The following is a 17,699-nucleotide window of genomic DNA, read 5'->3' on the forward strand; positions in this document are numbered from 1 at the left end:
AAGAGGAGGGAGGGGAGGGGAGGGAGGGGAGGAAGGGGAGCGCCTTAGCAGCAGGCAGTGTGGATTAGCTATGGTGCCTGCGTAGATTGGCTCCCGCCTCCCTTTTCTCTGCTTCTTTGGCCAAAGATGTGGTCAGAGTTGTCAGAATACACAAAAGACGGGTCTGGCTGTGTCCGCGTTGAGGGCGTTTTCCTTGGCGGTGAGCGAGGTCACCCAGCTGTGGCTGCAGGGTCCCCGGGAGAGGACGGCCCCCCTCCGAGGGCAGGGAGGGTCCTTTCTGGGGAAGGCGGCTGCTTTGTGGGGCTCGAGGGCACGTCTCCCTTGTCGGAGAGGCTGCGGTCACCCCAGGGGCAGCTGCTGGATGGGGACTGTCCCGTGTGCACCGCTAGCGTGTCTACCAGAGGGTCAGCCATTACGGGACCAGACACTCTGCTTGCAGCCCAAGCACTGGCGGCGGTCCTGGGACACCTGGCGGGGCCTTGGCGGCCTTTGTGGGAAAGGCTCATGGGCTCTGGCTTTACCAGACCCTCAGACCAGTGGCTGGAAATGCCACGGGGACCTGCACGGTCCGCACGTATACAGAGCTTGCTCAGCACCCCGTCCCCACTGTGCCACAGATGGCCTTCCACCTGTCCGGTGTGGACGGGCCTCTCTCCCTCCACAGTGGCTCGGACTCCTATGCACACCAGCTACGGCTGTGGCCCGTGGGGACACCTGTGCCTCCAGATGGTTCCCTCTGCTCTCCGAGGGCCCCAGGCCACGGCCGGCTCGGGTCCTCACCACAGACCCATATGGGAGCACACAGACACACGCAGGGACACGTCACATGCGCTGGCACAGACACATGCAGTTATACACAACCCACACTGATACACACCCGACACACGCACGCACACACATAGACACACACATAGACACACACACAGGCATACACACCTGACACGCACTCACACTCACACACACACAACCTGACACACACCCGACACACGCACGCACACACGCACTCACACACATACACTCAGGCACAACCTGACAGACACACAGACACACACACACACACAGGCATACACACCTGACACGCACTCACACACACAGACACAACCTGACAGACACACACACATACACACTAACACACAGGCACACACATAGACACAACCTGACACACACCCGACACACGCACTCACACACATACACTCAGACAGGCACAACCTGACAGACACACACACAGACACACATAGACACACACACACACAGGCATACACACCCGACACACGCACTCACGCACTCACACACACAGACACAACCTGACAGACACACACACAGGCATACACACCTCACACACACACACGCACAGGCACACACACGTACACGTCTTGACTGCACTGACAGACTAGGCATCTGATCCTTGGAGAGAGGGTTCCTTTCTATCCCAGCAGACAGCAACCTTCTACAAGACAGTTCTCCAAATCAGAGTGTGGCTCTTTACCCAAACGAGGTGGGTGTGAAGCCCGGGGAGATGGCGCCCTGACGGTGGGTGTCTGCTTATCGGTGTGGGTGTAACATGCTTGATGAGCCACTGGATTTCACCCAACGGCCGGACTCAAGTCCTGAGCTGGGCGAGGCCATCCCTGTGCTGATTCCTGATTCTGTCCCTGTGCCTAAGGGGCCCCGAGCATCCCCAGCATCTCGGTTCCAAACCTCAGCTAAGTGAGTCGGTGGCTGAGACGACACCACTGATGGAAAACGCCGTCTTGGGTGTTTGTGTAGGGACCCACGTGTGCTTGAGAAAATACAGGGTGTGAGGACATGGCGTGCGGCAGTGGCCTGCGGGACCTGGGACGGGGGCGGCCCAGGCGGGTCGTTCCGCGCAGCGGGGCATGCACACAACACGAATAGCTGAGTGGCCTAGAAACTTCCGTCTGCAGCTCTGGCTTCCTTCAGAAGTGCCCGTTAGGTGCATTTATGAAGCAATGAGTGTTCGACTTGTGTGTGTAACTGCGGCTTTCTTCTTGGGTAGCGAGTACTTGTTAATCCATGTGAAAAGTTGTACTTGCCTGCAGTGAACAATTATTGGACAAGAACGGCCCCTGTAGCACTTGTTTACTTTTCTGAAATAAAAAGAGACAGAAATCATGGTTATGCACTATGACTCTTGTCTTAATGTTTTGCAAACTAACTCCTAAGCCAAAACAAACAGACCACATCTTTGACGTCATTTTGCAGTAATAGCCTGTTTTGACAAAGAAAATCAAAATTGCACGCACATTTTCAAAGATTTATTTTTCTTTTCAATATTAAATGATTAAACAGAGCTTTAAAAACAATTCTTTACATTTTCACAATTTCCCTTTTCCTTCATAAGCGAGAACCCCGGGCCTCCGCCACCAGCCTGCCCTACCCCTCCGTCTGCAGCTCCAGTAGCTGACACGAGGATCTAGATTCCCTGCTAACGTGTTTGAGTTTTGCAATTTATGCTCAAAATTTCTTACATTCTCGGCATCACACTGGAATGTATATTACTCTGTTGTCTCAAAGCAGCATCTTACAGGTCCTTTTGGATCGGTGCGTTTGGTTGGAGTTCTAAATTGCGGAGAAACTGCAGTTGAGACAAGTCCTTCCTTTATATCAATGTACGTTTACAAACAACTGTATTGTGCAGATTTTAGACCAGAATTTATGAAAATTAAGAAGCACAGATTATTCTGTAACCAAACCCTAAATCAAAACAAAGCACTGATTTCAAATCCACTGTGTCAGCTCCAAATTTGTTGAAAGTTAGTGAAACAACTAAACATGTTTATAAAGTACATCAAAATTCTCAGTAAAATATTTCTGAGTAGAGAAAAGTCAATGAAAAAATGTGCGAGGGTCTGTGTTCTAAAATGCTCCCTACGAATTTCTATAATGTATGACATGAAGCAAAATTTAAAACGAATGACAGGGCAGAAAAAAAACCCTTTTTCCTTGCACCAGACATGGGAACACGTCACATTTCTTTGGGAAGGCTCGCCTGCCCAGCAGAGTCAGCTGGGAGCTCCTATTTGGTCAACTGGGGGCCTTGCCTCGAAACCCCAGAGCCGCGGGGTTGCAGAAGGGAGCTGGCGGCCGGCCCAGGCGCCCAGCGGTCATTTCCATGTCTGCCCCCAGAGCAGAGCTGGTTGTTCCTAGTTCCTCGTGGAGTGAACAGAGTGAGGTCCACGTGCCTCCCCAAACAGCAAGTGGGGACCTGGCTACGATGTGCCCCGAAGATGGGCCATGCCCAAGCCCGCCGGGGCAGCACGTGGTCGGTGGCCACCCCCTGCAGCACGGGAAGCTTTCAGACCACCCAAAATGTCTTCAAAATGAGGAGACCCAGAAACATGGGTAAAACAAGCCATTCAGTGTCCCTACAGCCACGTGGCTATCTCACTCTCGGGGCCCACCGTGTTGTCAAGTGAACTCATTCAAATCAACGGTGGGCCAGAAAGCCCAAAAGGTTCTTGGGCCTTTGAGAATTAAACAGACTGGAGAACAGATCTACTGATTTCTCCTAAAACCTCCCATTCTTTGGGGCTCCTGGCTGGCTCCATTGGTGGAATGTGTGACTCTTGATCTCGGGGTCGTGGCTTCCAGCCCCAGGATGGGTGTACAGAGGACTTAAAAATTAAGAAAAAAAAATCTTAAAACTCCTATTCTTGACTCAGGCTGTAATGGCAACATGAGCCTCAGGTCTGACAAAACAGAGGCCAGACCCCCGGACATACCTCAAATGTGAGTAACGCGAGCCCTGCTCGACCAAGGCCGTGTGCGTGCACGCCTGCATGCTTGTGCATGTGGGTACACACTGTGTGTGTGCGTGTGTACATGTGCAAGTCAAGTGAGGTCAGGGTCAGACCAGATTTAGGGCAGCTGGCTTTCTTTCTTTCTTTCTTTTTTTTTTTTTTAAGATTTTATTTATTTATTTGACAGACAGAGAAACAGCCATCGAGAGAGGGAACACAAGCAGGGGGAATGGGAGAGGAAGAAACAGGCTCCCAGCGGAGGAACCTGATGTGGGGCTCGATTCCAGAACCCTGGGATCATGCCTGGAGCCGAAGGCAGACGCTTAAGGACTGAGCCACCCAGGCGCCCCACAGGGCGGCTTTTTTTTTCTACGGGCCTTTTACTTTCAAACAGAAGTTTTTACTAGAACTCTCTCGGCGGTTGCATCTGTCACTCTGTGACAGTTCACACCTGGTGGTCGAGGCTCAGCGTTTGCCCGCTCACACCCCGCCCAGTCACCAGGTTTTGAACGTATTTTCTGATGGGGCCAAGCATGAAAGTAGTACATGAACATAAAACAAGAAAACAAGAAAGAAGTGACAACCAGATACCCTTGTTTCAGAAACCCTGACTGTAAGGACCAGGAGAACAGGAGTGTCCCGCTCACATCTGGTCGGCCCCATTTTTGGCAAAATGCGTGCAGAATAACTGCTCTTTTGAAGACCAAGCGCTCTAATCACTGCTTCTGCAGTCCCTGCCCTTACGTACAGAACATTTAAAATAATCCTTCTCCAGCACGTTGTGACTGGCTCGGCAGGACCCAGGGAGGCTTCGCTGCGGTCTTAGTACCCATGCCAGCCCCACCCGCGCTAAACCCGCTTACGAACAGCCATGAGCCATTGAAGAGACGCGTCGTGTGAGTACAACATGCTGTCACGGTTCAGAAATTTATTTACAAAGAATCACGTCCTTGTATTATTACAACGCAAAACATCACAAGTAGAAAAGTAAAAGCATCACAGTCAGCAAAAGCGTTCACCTGGTTGACCCAAAATAGAGACGCAGATTATTCGTGAAGATGGACAACACACAGCTGTCTTGTCTGACTCGATCAGAACAAATCATCAGTGAGCAGAAGGGTGCAGACATTCAGAAAAATGGATATTATATATATTTCAGCAGGAGGAATTCACTGAGAAAGAACGATTAGTAATACAAACCAACCCATGGGTCACTGAGTGAGAAGGAACCGTCATGCAACCAACAGCAAGCAAAGGTCAGAGGTCGTTAGAGGCTCAGAAAAGGGGCTTCCCACACTGCCCGGCAGCAGAGTCACAGCCTCCAATGATCACTTTTGTGACTATGCAACTGGGCTCATATTACTAGCTGCAACATCACAAAAATGACACTGGCCACCGCTCATTAGCTGGCAAAGTAAGGGTCTGTCCATTTCTACAGGGATCAGCGTTGTGAGTGCCGTTGCGAGAAGTGAGACTCAGAGAGACAGACAGAGAGACAGAATACTTCCCATGTGATGCTAATTATCTCCTGGCTTTAGCAGCTTCTCCTTAAAGTGTAGCAGCGCTCCCTCTGGGCTCCAGAAGTATGTAATTACACGTCTCAGTGCCTGACGGGAGAAGGCTGGGTGCGCGTGCGGGGTCGGGGGGTGGGCGGGGGCAGACCTGGGCATCAGGGGACCTGTGTCCCCGGAAGCCAATGCCCCTTTCCGACGGCTGAACTTTGGGCGGCTCTTCTATACAGAAAACCACAAAGCGGCAATCCGCGCCCGAGCGTGGTGACCGCTCGTGCCCACTGTCCGGGGAGTCCGGGACAGGCCGGCCGGGCTGGGATACGGGGCCGTGCCGAGGAAGGCAGGCAGCAGGGCTTTTGATTCTAATAGACTTGCACATTCCAATTTAATAAAAACCTTCTGGAGCCTCGTCTCCTCAGCCTCCACGGAAAGGGAACTTTGGGGTCGGTGTCCCTTCGTGACAGGTGGTAAGCACAGAGGGTTGGTTGTGTATTGTTCAGTTCCATATATGGATATGGATTTCAACGTGCGCCCATATGCATATATGTGCAAACACACTGGAGGAACCCAAAGACGGGCTCCGATGATCTGCCATCTCTGGAGCCACATCCGTTCTGCCGGTAGTGGCTGTTTCTCCGGGACCCTATCTCAGGAAATCGGTAAAATCTTTCGATAGCATGTCTTTGGAAATGCATTTGCATTAAGGAAAGGCATCTAATGGCCAGGACACTGGGGTGGATCGAGAGGGAACTGTGTGTGGTCAGGGCTTTGGGATGCGTTCAGAACTCCACGCACCGTGCACGCTCGGCCTCTCCAGGCAAGGTCACCCAACGTGCGCCATGGCCGTGACGCCACGGGCATGCCTCTCTGTGAGCTTCCACACGCTATTTGATCCAAAGAACTATTCAAATAAAACATTTGTTTTTCTTTTCAAAGTAGACTAAAAGGCAAAAGAAACAGTATCACAATAACCTTGAGAATGTGTAACACGCAAATTCAAGAAATCCAGAGATCAGCCTGAAACCCCACGGTCTCGAGTGACACGGCCGTAGACTCGAGGATGGGTAACGTTCAGATATAAATCACTCTGCGTACAATGCTGGATTAAGGTGCATTTTATTTCCTAGTTCGTTGTTCTGGGCATCTGTCTGCTTTTGTGGTTAGGCAGGTTTCCAATCGGCTAAACATAAGTGGTGCTCTGCCGAATGGAGAGCTCGGTTATCACGCTGCTGGACACCGGCCTCTGCTGCGTGGCTGCTCACGCTTTGCCAGCACACAACAGCCCGTGCTGACCACCGTTACCACCGAGTCTGATGGACAGTCCCCCCCCTTTCCTGCCTTGTCAATATCTTCCTGAAAGATGGGAGTCCAGCATTCATCTCAACAGCTCAATAAACACACTTTAAAACAAGACAGCCCCCTGGGCGACTGGCTGACCGGGGCGTGAACAAAGACTGGAAGTTTCCCGACTGTCAGCTTCAAAACTACACTAGAAAACACGGTCATGTGCTCATTCCATCCAGGCTCTCGCTCAAGGTCTAAGGTCACCCAGGCTGGAATCTGGCCCCACACACTTTACATCTCATTATCTTGTCCAAGCAGATAGTATCCAAACTGAAAATCTGCCTTTTCCTCATCAATGTCTTGTGAAGCATGAGCTTCAGGACTCCACCACTTGGAGAATCTTATCAGAAATAATGATCGTATTTCCACAATTCTAAGGTATCTATGTCCCCTGCCCTTTTAACTCTTCTAAAGCCAGAAAACACCTTGCGGTTAATATGTACCATTAACATACTCTCCTTCCCCTCCCCTCTCTTCTCTAGAATATAAATACAGTTGACCCTGGAACAACATGGCTCCGAGCTGCGCTGGTCCACTTACACATGAATTTTTTTTGATAAATACAGGACAGAACTGAAAATGTATTTTCTCTTCCTTGTGATTTTCTTTATAACATTTTCTTTTCTCCAGCGTGCTGTATTGTAAGACCACAGTGTGTAACACACATAACATATAAACTGTGTGTTAATTGACTTCTCAGGATACCGGTAAGGCTTCCAGTCAACAGGAGGTTATCAGTAGTTACGTTTCGGGGGAGTCAAGAGCTAAATGTGTATTTTCAACTGTGTAGGGGTTGGGGCATCAATTCCGTGCTGTTCAAGGATCAACTGTATATTATATAAATATAAGACAGATGGCAGGTCTTACAGCAAATGGCCTCTTAGACACCAGAAATCTGGTATCAGACCGCGTTCCCTCCTCTCTGACGCCCACACTCTAACGCGTTACCCTGCTTAGTGCGCTGTTTGTCATACCTGCGGAAATCCAGGAGGGACCTCGCGGAGGAAGGCACTCCCTGGTCATACCAGCTCAGGAAGTGGAACTGGGTCACGGTGCGCGTCTCGTTGGTTTGAAGGTTCTTCAGATAGAAGCTCCGTACGAGGAAATCCTCGCACCAGATGTGCTCGGAGACTAGGTTTACCTGGACAGGAGGACAAGGGGGCATCGGGAGTGTGAAGCCTCGTCTGAGCGCAGAGCCACTTTGAGCAGCGAAGGGCGAATGCTACAAGGACTGCACGTGGGTGGACAGTGGGCTCGACGGCCCCCCCACCTTCTCAGTTTTAACAGGGCTTATGCCAAAGATAACTGTGGGTTTTTAATGTCACCTAGATGCATTAGTCAAATTATTAGAAAATTGTGTTACAATCCAAAACTATTCTAGCTTCCGTCTTTTGCATTTCTAAACCACCTACCTTCAAGAAAAACTATACTTTGGAACAAAAACACCAGCGGGTTCCGCCGTACTTAAATTTTACTGCAGGGGGGTCTCACCTAGAGATGGAGGGGAGACCACAGTATCCCCGCAGATAGCGCAACTCGGCGCTTCTCGGGGTCAAGCCCATTCTCACGGCCTAAAAGCCACGACTGTGTGATTTAGGGTCCTTAATGCTTCCACCACGGGACTTCGGCATTCTGACTAATGTGTAATGTGAAACAACGGATGCGTGCTGGTACGTGTTGAGTGCCCCAGGTGACACAGTTCATTGTGGATGTGGGTAGAGGGCTCAGCAAGAGAAAGAAACTTGCTGGCAGGCGCCCCGCAGGGAGGGTCCAATCTACAGACCCACAGCCCTGAGTGCTGTGGGAGGCCACGGTGCAGGCAGGGCTCTTCCTAGAACAGACCCATGAAAGACCTATTATTTGGGGCCTGGCTCAATGGGCCTCCCTGTGAAGTGAATGTTTTTTGGCTCCTTCTGTCTGAATTTGGAATCATAAAACTTTAAAAGTGCAGACCAGACTGTTTACGCCAGAGCCCAAGGTGCCACAGCACGGCTGTTTGGAGGGTCTGGGCATCTACGGACCACGGGGCCTGGGAAGGGCTGGCCTGCCTGCCCGCCTTCCCGAGGAGAGGCCGCCCCCCCCCCCGGTGGGGACGCTCCTGTTCTCTGTGGCCCTACAGGCAGGTGCGCTTTTGGGGGGTACCTCGTAGATGTGGTAGACGTTGGAGCCTTCGTCCGGCCAGTAGTGCCGCACGCCGTTCTCCGAGAGGGGTGTCAGCATGACGATAACCACGCAGCCACTCTCCCACACCATCTGCAGGCAGAGAAAGGCCCGCGGCCACGGCGTGACCGGCAGATCCCGCACAGCATGTGCAGCCACCGTGCTCAGCGACGCGGGCCAGGGTGCTCGCACACGGACCGCCCTCTCCCCTTCGCTGGACACTTTCCCCCACAGCGGGCTTCACATCTCTGAATGCACCCCATAGCTTCCACGTTCCACGAAATACTACAGACCACAAAACCGGCCATTCGTTCCACGCCTTTTAGCACCTCTAGGACCCACGTTCAGCGGCCGCGCTTCCCAACTTTGGATCTGTGACGGGAACCTTCCACCACGCAGCCCCGACAGACAACACGGCCTGTGCCGCTGTTCCCAGCAGCCAGAGGGCAGGCGGCGCGCTCGTCCGCTCCTTCGCGCTGCGCAGACTGAAAGTGGTTGACACGATCGGTTTTTGGTCGTTGCCGTCAGTCTGCATGACTAGAAAACCACTTTGCTTTGTGAAGCTGCCGTCCGATCAGAAGTAGGCCTGCTTACAGGAAGCAGGGCTGGGGAAACCCACACGGAACACGGCCACGGTAGTCAATGAGAACAAAACCGAGTTAGTAATTCACGGCAGCCACATCACGCAGCGTCTCCGAGACACAGCGAACCGACGGACACACGTGCAAGTGTGGAGAAGGGACAGATACCAAGGGCCTCCACGAGGCCTCCTCTCAAGCACAACTCCCAACTTCGTGACTGTGAGTATTAATACCGGAGCATAATCAGAAACCATTAATTCTCTGGGGCACGCTGAGGTGGCGTTGCAGACGTGAATTAGCATATTAAATTACAGAGGGAAGAGGCGTCTGCTTCTCCCGCGGTGGGTTACGGTGACTTCACAGAAATATTTATAAGCAACTGCATTTAGGTGTAAATTTAGTATCGAAGAGAGCTTCTATTTCTTTTAAATACAGATATAACAATCCAATTAGAATCTTGTCATTAAAAAAAATCCACATAGCTCAAATGTAAAATGTGTTCCCTTCATAGTTCATGTTATTAAATAACCCCCTTTCAGTTATATTTTAAAAAGGGACGTGTCCATGATATTTTCCTCTTTGAATATTGATTTATATTCCCGCGTGACAGGAATAGTCGATGCCTTTACGGCACCACGCTATGTCTCATTAATACTGGGATTTCATGGAAACTGCGTGTTTATGAAAAAGCCCACAAATAAATATGAATTACGCCCGAACCCATAAGCCTTCATTTTCCTTAGCGCAAAGCCAGGCACGAGATGAGAATTCAAAGCATGTGCCACGTGCAGCTCTCAGGCTTTGCAGCCTGCCCCCCTAAATTGGTCCTTCCGGCACATAACAGTTTAATGTGTCTTTAGAAGGTGGTGAAGCTCATTGAAGCCATTACGAAAATGAGGAGAAACACAGATTTTATGAGCGTAATAAAAATACAATGATCTAGACCATAAACTAATCACCTCACACTCTGCTTGTGCCACCCAAGTGTGACATTAGGAAGCCCCTCATTTAAGGAGGGGTCCTCCCAGCCGGCAGCCCCGTTCATTGGTCTGTGCACACGGCGCTTCCATGCGGGAGCCTGCCCGGCTCTTGGAAGACTTGGTTAAGATTAAATCCAAATGAAACTTAATTTAAACAAACAATCCCAAAGGCACTCTTGGGGGCCATATTTCTTTTTAGGTCACTGTGTCTAAGAGCAGAGAGGGAATTTAGTAAATCAAGCAAACAGGCGGCCCCCTTGGGCACCGGTGTTACATGTCCAGCCCGGCTTTGTGTGTCCGTGCGTCAGTGTGCGGGGCGATGTCACTGACCTTCAGGACACGCCAAGAACCGTGAATGCGGGTTCTGGTGGGATCCAGGACGCCAGCCAAAGCTCAGTTTAGAAACGGCCAAGTTTCTGCTTCCCCGCCCCCCCCCCCCCCCCCCCCGCGGCTCTCCCCGGCCCTCGGGCAGTTCCCGACTCCAGAAGGGCTGTCTGTGCGGAAACCCTAATCCTTCTCTCCTGGGAAGCAGCTATCCACCCAGAGGCCCCACCGAATCTCAGAAGCGAGGCAGTTCACTGACTGAGCTAAGGGTGCAGGTCCGGAAACGGTGATTTCTGGCACTTTCCTGTTCGGCATCACAGAGCATGGCAATCCTGGTCTCCTCCCGGTTTACCGGCCATCTCTGCAGAGCGCCTCGCACGTCAGGAGGTTCAGAGGGAACCAGAAGTCCCTGCCGAGAGTGGGGTGGGGACAGTGCCCCGCAGCGCGCCACGGTCTGCAGCCCCGCCCACAGCTCCCTGGTCTGGAGTCAAGTGCACACCTCTCCCCAGGCAGGAAGGAAGTGCTTCCATCGCTGGGTCCAAACGAGGCCACCGCCACGGATGAAACACGAGCCTTCAGGGCTGGACGCTGACCATAAGCCAGTGCTGCGCTTGGAGAAGACACGACGTCCTGCCTCCCGGCGAGCTGCTTCCCAGACGCTCTGCTGCCTCCCCCCAGGAGGCCACCCTGAAGGCCCAGGACGCCTCAACAGTATGGCTTCATGCACCAGGGGCGGGAGCGATGGCAGCTTCTGGCCTTTATGGTCCCCACCAGCCTCTCCTTGGGGGTTGTGTGCTGTGGGAATGGGAGTGGTCTGCTCCGTGTCCTGTGCCGCTGCCCCCGCCAGTCCCTGGGAGCCTGCCCCAGGCTGCGTCTCGCGGGTGACGTGGAGGAGACGCTTGTGATGCCGTCACCGCCGATGGGGACCTGCGTGTGGTCTTCAGCAGCGAGCCAGAGGGTAACGGACATCCCGTGGCTCCGACGGTTGCTCTAGTGACGGGAATACACACGTGGGCTGCTGTGCGACCAGCTGCGCCAACTTACTGACGGCTGGTAAGAGAAGCCACACTGCTCTGTGTCACGGGTGAGTTTCGTCCCCCGGAGAAGATAGGCTGACGTCCTAACCGCTGGGACCTGTGAATGTGACCTCATTTGGGAATAGGGTCTCTGCTGATGCCATTGAGTGAAAGAGGGGGTCATACTGGCTTAGGGCGGGCCTTATAAGAAGAGGGAAACCCCGTGCAAAGAGAGACGCCAGCGGGAAGCCTCGGGATGAAGGCGGGGAGCTCGACACGGCTGCAGGTGCAGGACTGCGTGGGGCCCCCAGACCCTGAAAGGAGGAAGCCTCTCCACACCTTGATTTCAGATGTCTGGCCTCCGGAACTCTCAGAGAATACCCCCAGCTTGTGATAAGCTGGAAACCGATGCAGCTGACCGCTGAATAACATGGGAGTGAGGGGTGCCGATCCCTGTGCAGTCGAAAATCCACGCTTAACCTGTGAACTCCCCAAAAGCTTAGCTATGAGCCTACAGTTGACTAGAAGCCTCACCAACAACACAAGCAGCCAATGAACACATGATATATATATATATATGTATATATATATATATGTGTGTGTTATTTGCTATATTGTTATAATAAGGTAAGCTGGAGGAAAAAATGCTACTAGTAAAATCTAAGGAAGAGAAACTATATCTACGGCATCGTCCCAGAAAACGTCTGCATCCAGTGGCCCCAGGCAGCTCAGACCCGCGCTCGAGGCCCAGCTGCGCGCTCGCGGTCGGGGCTCCTCAGGGAGGAGCGTGCCAGCGCCAAGGCGCATAAACAAACCTAATTAAAGCAGATGGAAAGAAACCACAGTAGAAAACTAGCTATTCAGCAAACCAAACTCTTTCAACGCCCCGCTAAGACCTGATTAGAGGAAAGATGACCCATCCAAAATTGCAAAAAGCCCAGTTCATGTTCTCTGCCAGGCACCCGGTCCCTCCAGGCATAAAACTTCTTCCTTTACTTCGATCTCTTGTGATGTGTCCCTTTCTACCTTGCATCATCCTTATCATGTGCTCACATCTTTCTCCCACCAGACAGGCATCTCCAAGAAGACCAGATGCTGGTCTGGCTGCCATTTCTACCCGCCAAGGCAGCCAGGATGGGGATTTATTGCCGTGGGTGCTCGGTTGAAAACAATACATGTGTTTAAAAGAGACCATTTGAATACTTCTGTAAAAAGAGCTAAAGAAAATGCTGTCAAGGGCAGGCCTAGAAGAAGTTCTCCCAGGACCGGCTTAATGGACAGAAAAGCTTTTTTATTTTTTTAGCCCGTGAACGGTTTGTGTGCGTGTCGGTGCCGTGGGTACGTGAGCCTCCCGGCTCTTCTCCGGAGCGGGCTCCACACCCCCCAGTCCGACCGTACAGTTCATCTCTGCGGCACACTTATTTTCATAGGTTGAACAGAGATGTTCTGAAGTCTGGCCGTGAGGGGCTGACTCACATTTTAAAATAATGAGTCAAATAGTGAGGTTTAGTAACGCTTGTGTTTTAGTCCTTATGAGCCCAGTGACGTCAGCTCTACTGTGGTCTGAAATAGATCAAACAGGGAAAAACAAGCGTCTGTAACACCTTCTGCAGTCGAGACCCCCACCCCACCCTCGGCCTCCCCAAAACCGCGTCTGCGCTGCAGCAAGCCTCCTGTGGTCACGGGCTCCGCGTCGAGCCACTCGGGACATGTGAGGAAGCCTCGGGACAGGTGAGGAACCCTCGGGACAGGTAAGGAACCTCCGTGGTGTCTTCTGAGTACCACTCACAATTGCTGATCAGTGCACACACATGTCAGTTCGGGCCTCTCGGCGAGGCCATGGAAGCCGGCCTCCACGCTGGCAGAGTGGTGCCGGATGCCGGACACCCTGCGCCCAAACTGGTCCCATGGCCACCATCACACAGCCCATAAACGGCAGCCTCGACTCTGAAATCCTTTCCCACGCGGCGTAAAGGAGAAAGCATCTACGTAAGAAATCCTTGCTGTGTCCCTGGAACCGAGTACGAGTTCTCTTGCAAAGACGGCGCGGCTGACCCAGCTGTCCAGCAGACTGGAGGCGGCTCGGGGCAAATACTGGTCACTTAGGGTTTCCAGAGCCAGGCCGCACACTTCCGGACTGGACTTCTTCATCCAGCCCCTGTGCAGTTGCGATGGGCTGTTCCTCACAGGTGTTTGGATGTCTAGGAAGTTAGCTGGACCTGAGCGAGTGTCGCCCCTTAGAACCATTTGCAGTCCCTCAGCCTTGCTCACCTTTCAGGTTAAATATGCGTGTCGTCTGCTTAGCTCAGGGTGCCGCCTTCTTTTCAAGATGAGACCCTGATATCGATGCATCAGTCCAGCTGTGGATCCCAGAGAGGGAGGAGGAAGAGAAGGGGGTGAAGGTGGGTGGGGAGGAGAAGGTGGACAGGAAGGAGGGAAGGGAGGTGGGAGGCAGGGAGGAAGAGAGGGGGGAAGGAAGGAAGGGAGGGAGGGGGGTGGAAGGAGGAAGGAGGGAAGGGAGGGAGGAGGGAAGAGGGGAAGAAGGGAGGGACAGAAGAAGGGAGGAGGAGAGGGAGGAAGGAGGAAAATGAGGGAGGAAGTGAGGGAGGGAGGAGGGAGGAAGGGAGCGAGGGTGGGAGGGAGAAGGGAGGAGGAAAGGAGAGGACAAGGGAACCAACAATACACTTAAAAGCAGAATAGCGAGGATGTTTTCAGCTGTGATCCATAATATCAGTTGAAAAAGAAACTCAGGGGCGCCTGGGGGGCTCAGTCGGTGATGCATCTGCCTTCAGCTCAGGTCATGACCCCCAGGTCCTGGGATCGAGCCCCGCGTTGGGCTCCCTGCTCAGCGGGAGTCTGCTTCTCCCTCTGCTCCTACCTGTTGCTCGTGCTCTCTCTCTCTCTCAAATACATAAATCTTTAAAAAAAAAAAAAAAAGAAGAGAAAAGGACACTCAGGCTGTCTTTCACGGGCCCGAGTTCGAAGGCTGCCAAGCGGACATGTGTGCTCTCTATAGTGGCGTTCCCCGAGCAGTCACGGACACCCTGGCAGACTTAGGTGAGGTGGTGTGACGAGTGTTCTTCTCTCTTTTAATGTTTACGAGCTCGTGTATAGGGAGTTCAAGGAGACAAAATATCTGAAGCAAAGTGTCCTGGAAAATCCAGGGCATGTGGCTGAAGTACTTGTGAACAGAAACAATGAATGAAGTTTTTCCTAAGAAATTAACTCTCCTCAATTCCTGTATTTCCTTTATTCCAACAACGTGCTTTAAAACGACCATTCGGGGAGCTAACAGGGCTCCGGAGTAAATTTCCCCCTTCCATGTTCCTCGATGCTGCAGAAACAGAAGATAGTGTCACGTGCGGCCCAGAGCAAGTCCGGGGGTGCAGACCAAGCATGATTGTCATGGGTGTCACAGGTAACGGGGCCTCGGGGACGTGCTAGGGCCGTGGGAGTCCGCCTCTCAGGATGGCTGGAAGTCAGATTTCCGGCTCGAGCCCTGATGTGATGTGGTCTCCTGAGGGAGAGGGACGATGCGGCCCCGGGGGCCCTGGAGCTGGGGGAGGCGCGGGCCGGCCCTGGGCTTCCTGTACGTGACCAGGCCAGGCTGGGGCCTCTCTGGGTGCTGGCTTGGCTCCTGCGGCTTTGACGGCCTGCCTCTGAGGCGGGCATCTGTGGGTGGAGCAGACCGTGGGGGTGGGGGCCGCCACCTTCCCTGCCATCTCCACGGGCCAGGCTGTGAAGAGCAGACGCGCAGTGGACTCGGTCCTCGGCCATGTCGGGCCCCGGGGACTGCCGTGTGCACGCTGCTGGCTCAGGCTTTGTCAGACTCTGCCTGCTGGGCCCCGTCCTGCCCCCTCGCCCCGACCTGCACTCGGGGAGTGCTCGAGAGGGAGGACGTTTGCCCCTTGTGGCTCTCCAGCAGGAGGTGGCTCCGGGTTCTGTCTTCACCACCCTGACAACTGTGATCGATAAAAACGCTCTATTTAAACCCAGCCCATCGCTTCGGGAGAGAGAGCCTGCTTCTCCGGTAAAGGCTTTGTAATGGCATCTTCAGAAAGTGGAAGACAGAACTTGACGGGAGGGCTTTTTTCTTGGTAAAAAGTTCATAATGGCATCCAGCGTCCACATTAGCGCTCGCTGGGCACCAGCGGGACCCCCACGGACTGGGGCGGGCCTTCCGCCCTGGGCCTCGGACACAGCGCCCCGTCCCCACTCGCTGGCCTCTGGTTCCATCTGAAAGGACTCATCTGTCAAGCGGGACGGGACAGCGTCCTCCTGGTTGAGCCACCCCGTGGTGAACAGGGCCGACGACCAGTCCGCGTCCTGCGGAGAATGTCCCAGTTCCTGGGGCCGAGGGGCTGCTGTGAGTGGCTTCTAGTGACGTCGCATACCCCGGCTCTACAGCTCACATCTGTCAGCAGTCCTCACACACCCGAGCTCGGGGAACCGGGTTGCCTGAATCTCTGGTGGTGACACATGAACCATGGAAAGCACACGGTTCTGCCAGCTTCCTCTAAAAATACGAGAGGAGGGAGGACAGTCACCTGCCTTCTCAGACCAGGGTTCCCTTGGGACCGGGTGGGGAGTGACAGGGCATGTACGGGTCAGCTGGGAAGAGCAGGGACCCGTGGCAAGAGTGGCAACGACTGGCCAAAAGCTGTGGGACGGCCCCTTCCTCCTGCAGCCCCAGGTAGGCCGGCCATCCCCATCCACAGAGATGTCTCTTCTCCGCGAAAGCGGTCCTGACACTCCTTTCGAGATGGTGCTGGGCTCAGCCCCTTGGGGCCCATGAGCCCTGTCGGATGCGCAGACCTCACTGCCTGGCAGGCACCCCGCGGACGCTGGGGTATGGACGCACACGCTTGAAGACCGCGGTTCTGACATGCTCCGGGCTCCAGACCGAGCACAACACGGTCACTTCGTCAGGAACAACGTGTTACTCTGCAAACGCCCACGGCCGCCACAGGGGGCTGCTTGCCTCGCGCTCCTGCCAACGGCCACGCGTGGGAGCAACGCCTCCCCATCACGGTGCCTTCTTCCTTCTTACGGCACGTGGTGGTAAAAAGCGTCAGGTCCCACGGCTCTGGGTTTAAAACGTGCCGTGCCGCCAGCTGGCCGTGTGGATTTGGGGGAGTATTTAGGGCCCCGCCCCCGCAGCCTCAGCCTGCTGGTACAACGGGGTCCTGATCTTTCGTTGTAGACAATACACGTCAGATGGCCCTTCTGAGCCCTTCTGAAGTGCAGTTAAGTAGATTAAGTACACTCACGTTCCTGTGCGACCATCGCACCATCTGTCTCCAGAACGTTCCGTCTTCCCAAACTGAAACTGTTCCTGTTAGACCCGAACTCCACCCTGCCCTGGCACCCGCCCTCCACTTCCTGTCTCCCTGGATCTGACTCCCCTCAGACCCCAGGGGCTCAGCTTCATCCTTGGTCATTAGTGGCGTTGACTGAGGTCGCCCCCCAAAGCGCCTGCCCACGGTCTAGCATACAGTAAGTGCTCAATGGGATCGCCCTCCCTTCCCGCTGCTTTCCTTGCGTTCACTTGGACTCCAATGCCCTGTTCCCACACCTGCGTGCGTGTCTTTCTCTCAAAGGAGCCATGCAGGCCCCGTGACACAGATGGGAGTATGTATTCCAGCCTCAGGGGTCGCACCAGTGGACGGCTGGCCTTTATCTCCTCCTCCTCTGCCCTCCTGTCCCGATATCCCCTCCCCACGCGGCCCATCGATGACCAGAGCTTTTTGGCGCCTGTGGGCTGTCACAGGCTGCGGGACCAGGTGTTAGCTCCTTCCTGAAAGTTAGTTTAGAAGTACCAGGGACCTTGGGGCGCCTGGGTGGCTCAGTCGTTAAGTGTCTGCCTTCGGCTCAGGCCGTGATCCCGGAGTTCTGGGATCCAGTCCCGCATCAGGCTCTTCTGCTGGGAGCCTGCTTCTTCCTCTCCCACTCCCCTGCTGTGTTCCCTCTCTCGCTGGCTGTCTCTCTCTGTCAAATATAAAATAAAATCTTAAAAAAAAAA

General features: G+C 53.6%; 1 protein-coding gene across 1 annotated transcript in view; it reads right to left on the reverse strand.

The window, feature by feature from the left end:
* PTPRN2 (protein tyrosine phosphatase receptor type N2) overlaps window positions 1-17,699 on the reverse strand; it is a 735,412-nt gene that overhangs the window by 20,715 nt on the left and 696,998 nt on the right. The window contains exons 14-16 of the mRNA XM_034650176.1: window positions 8,759-8,869; window positions 7,591-7,757; window positions 2,055-2,108 (exon numbers count right to left, since the gene is read on the reverse strand). Of these exons, the coding sequence (XP_034506067.1) occupies window positions 2,055-2,108; window positions 7,591-7,757; window positions 8,759-8,869 (332 nt within the window). The remainder of the gene's footprint in view (window positions 1-2,054; window positions 2,109-7,590; window positions 7,758-8,758; window positions 8,870-17,699) is intronic.

The sequence above is a fragment of the Ailuropoda melanoleuca genome, chromosome 1 (assembly GCF_002007445.2).
Source record: "Ailuropoda melanoleuca isolate Jingjing chromosome 1, ASM200744v2, whole genome shotgun sequence".
Classification (NCBI taxonomy): domain Eukaryota; kingdom Metazoa; phylum Chordata; class Mammalia; order Carnivora; family Ursidae; genus Ailuropoda; species Ailuropoda melanoleuca.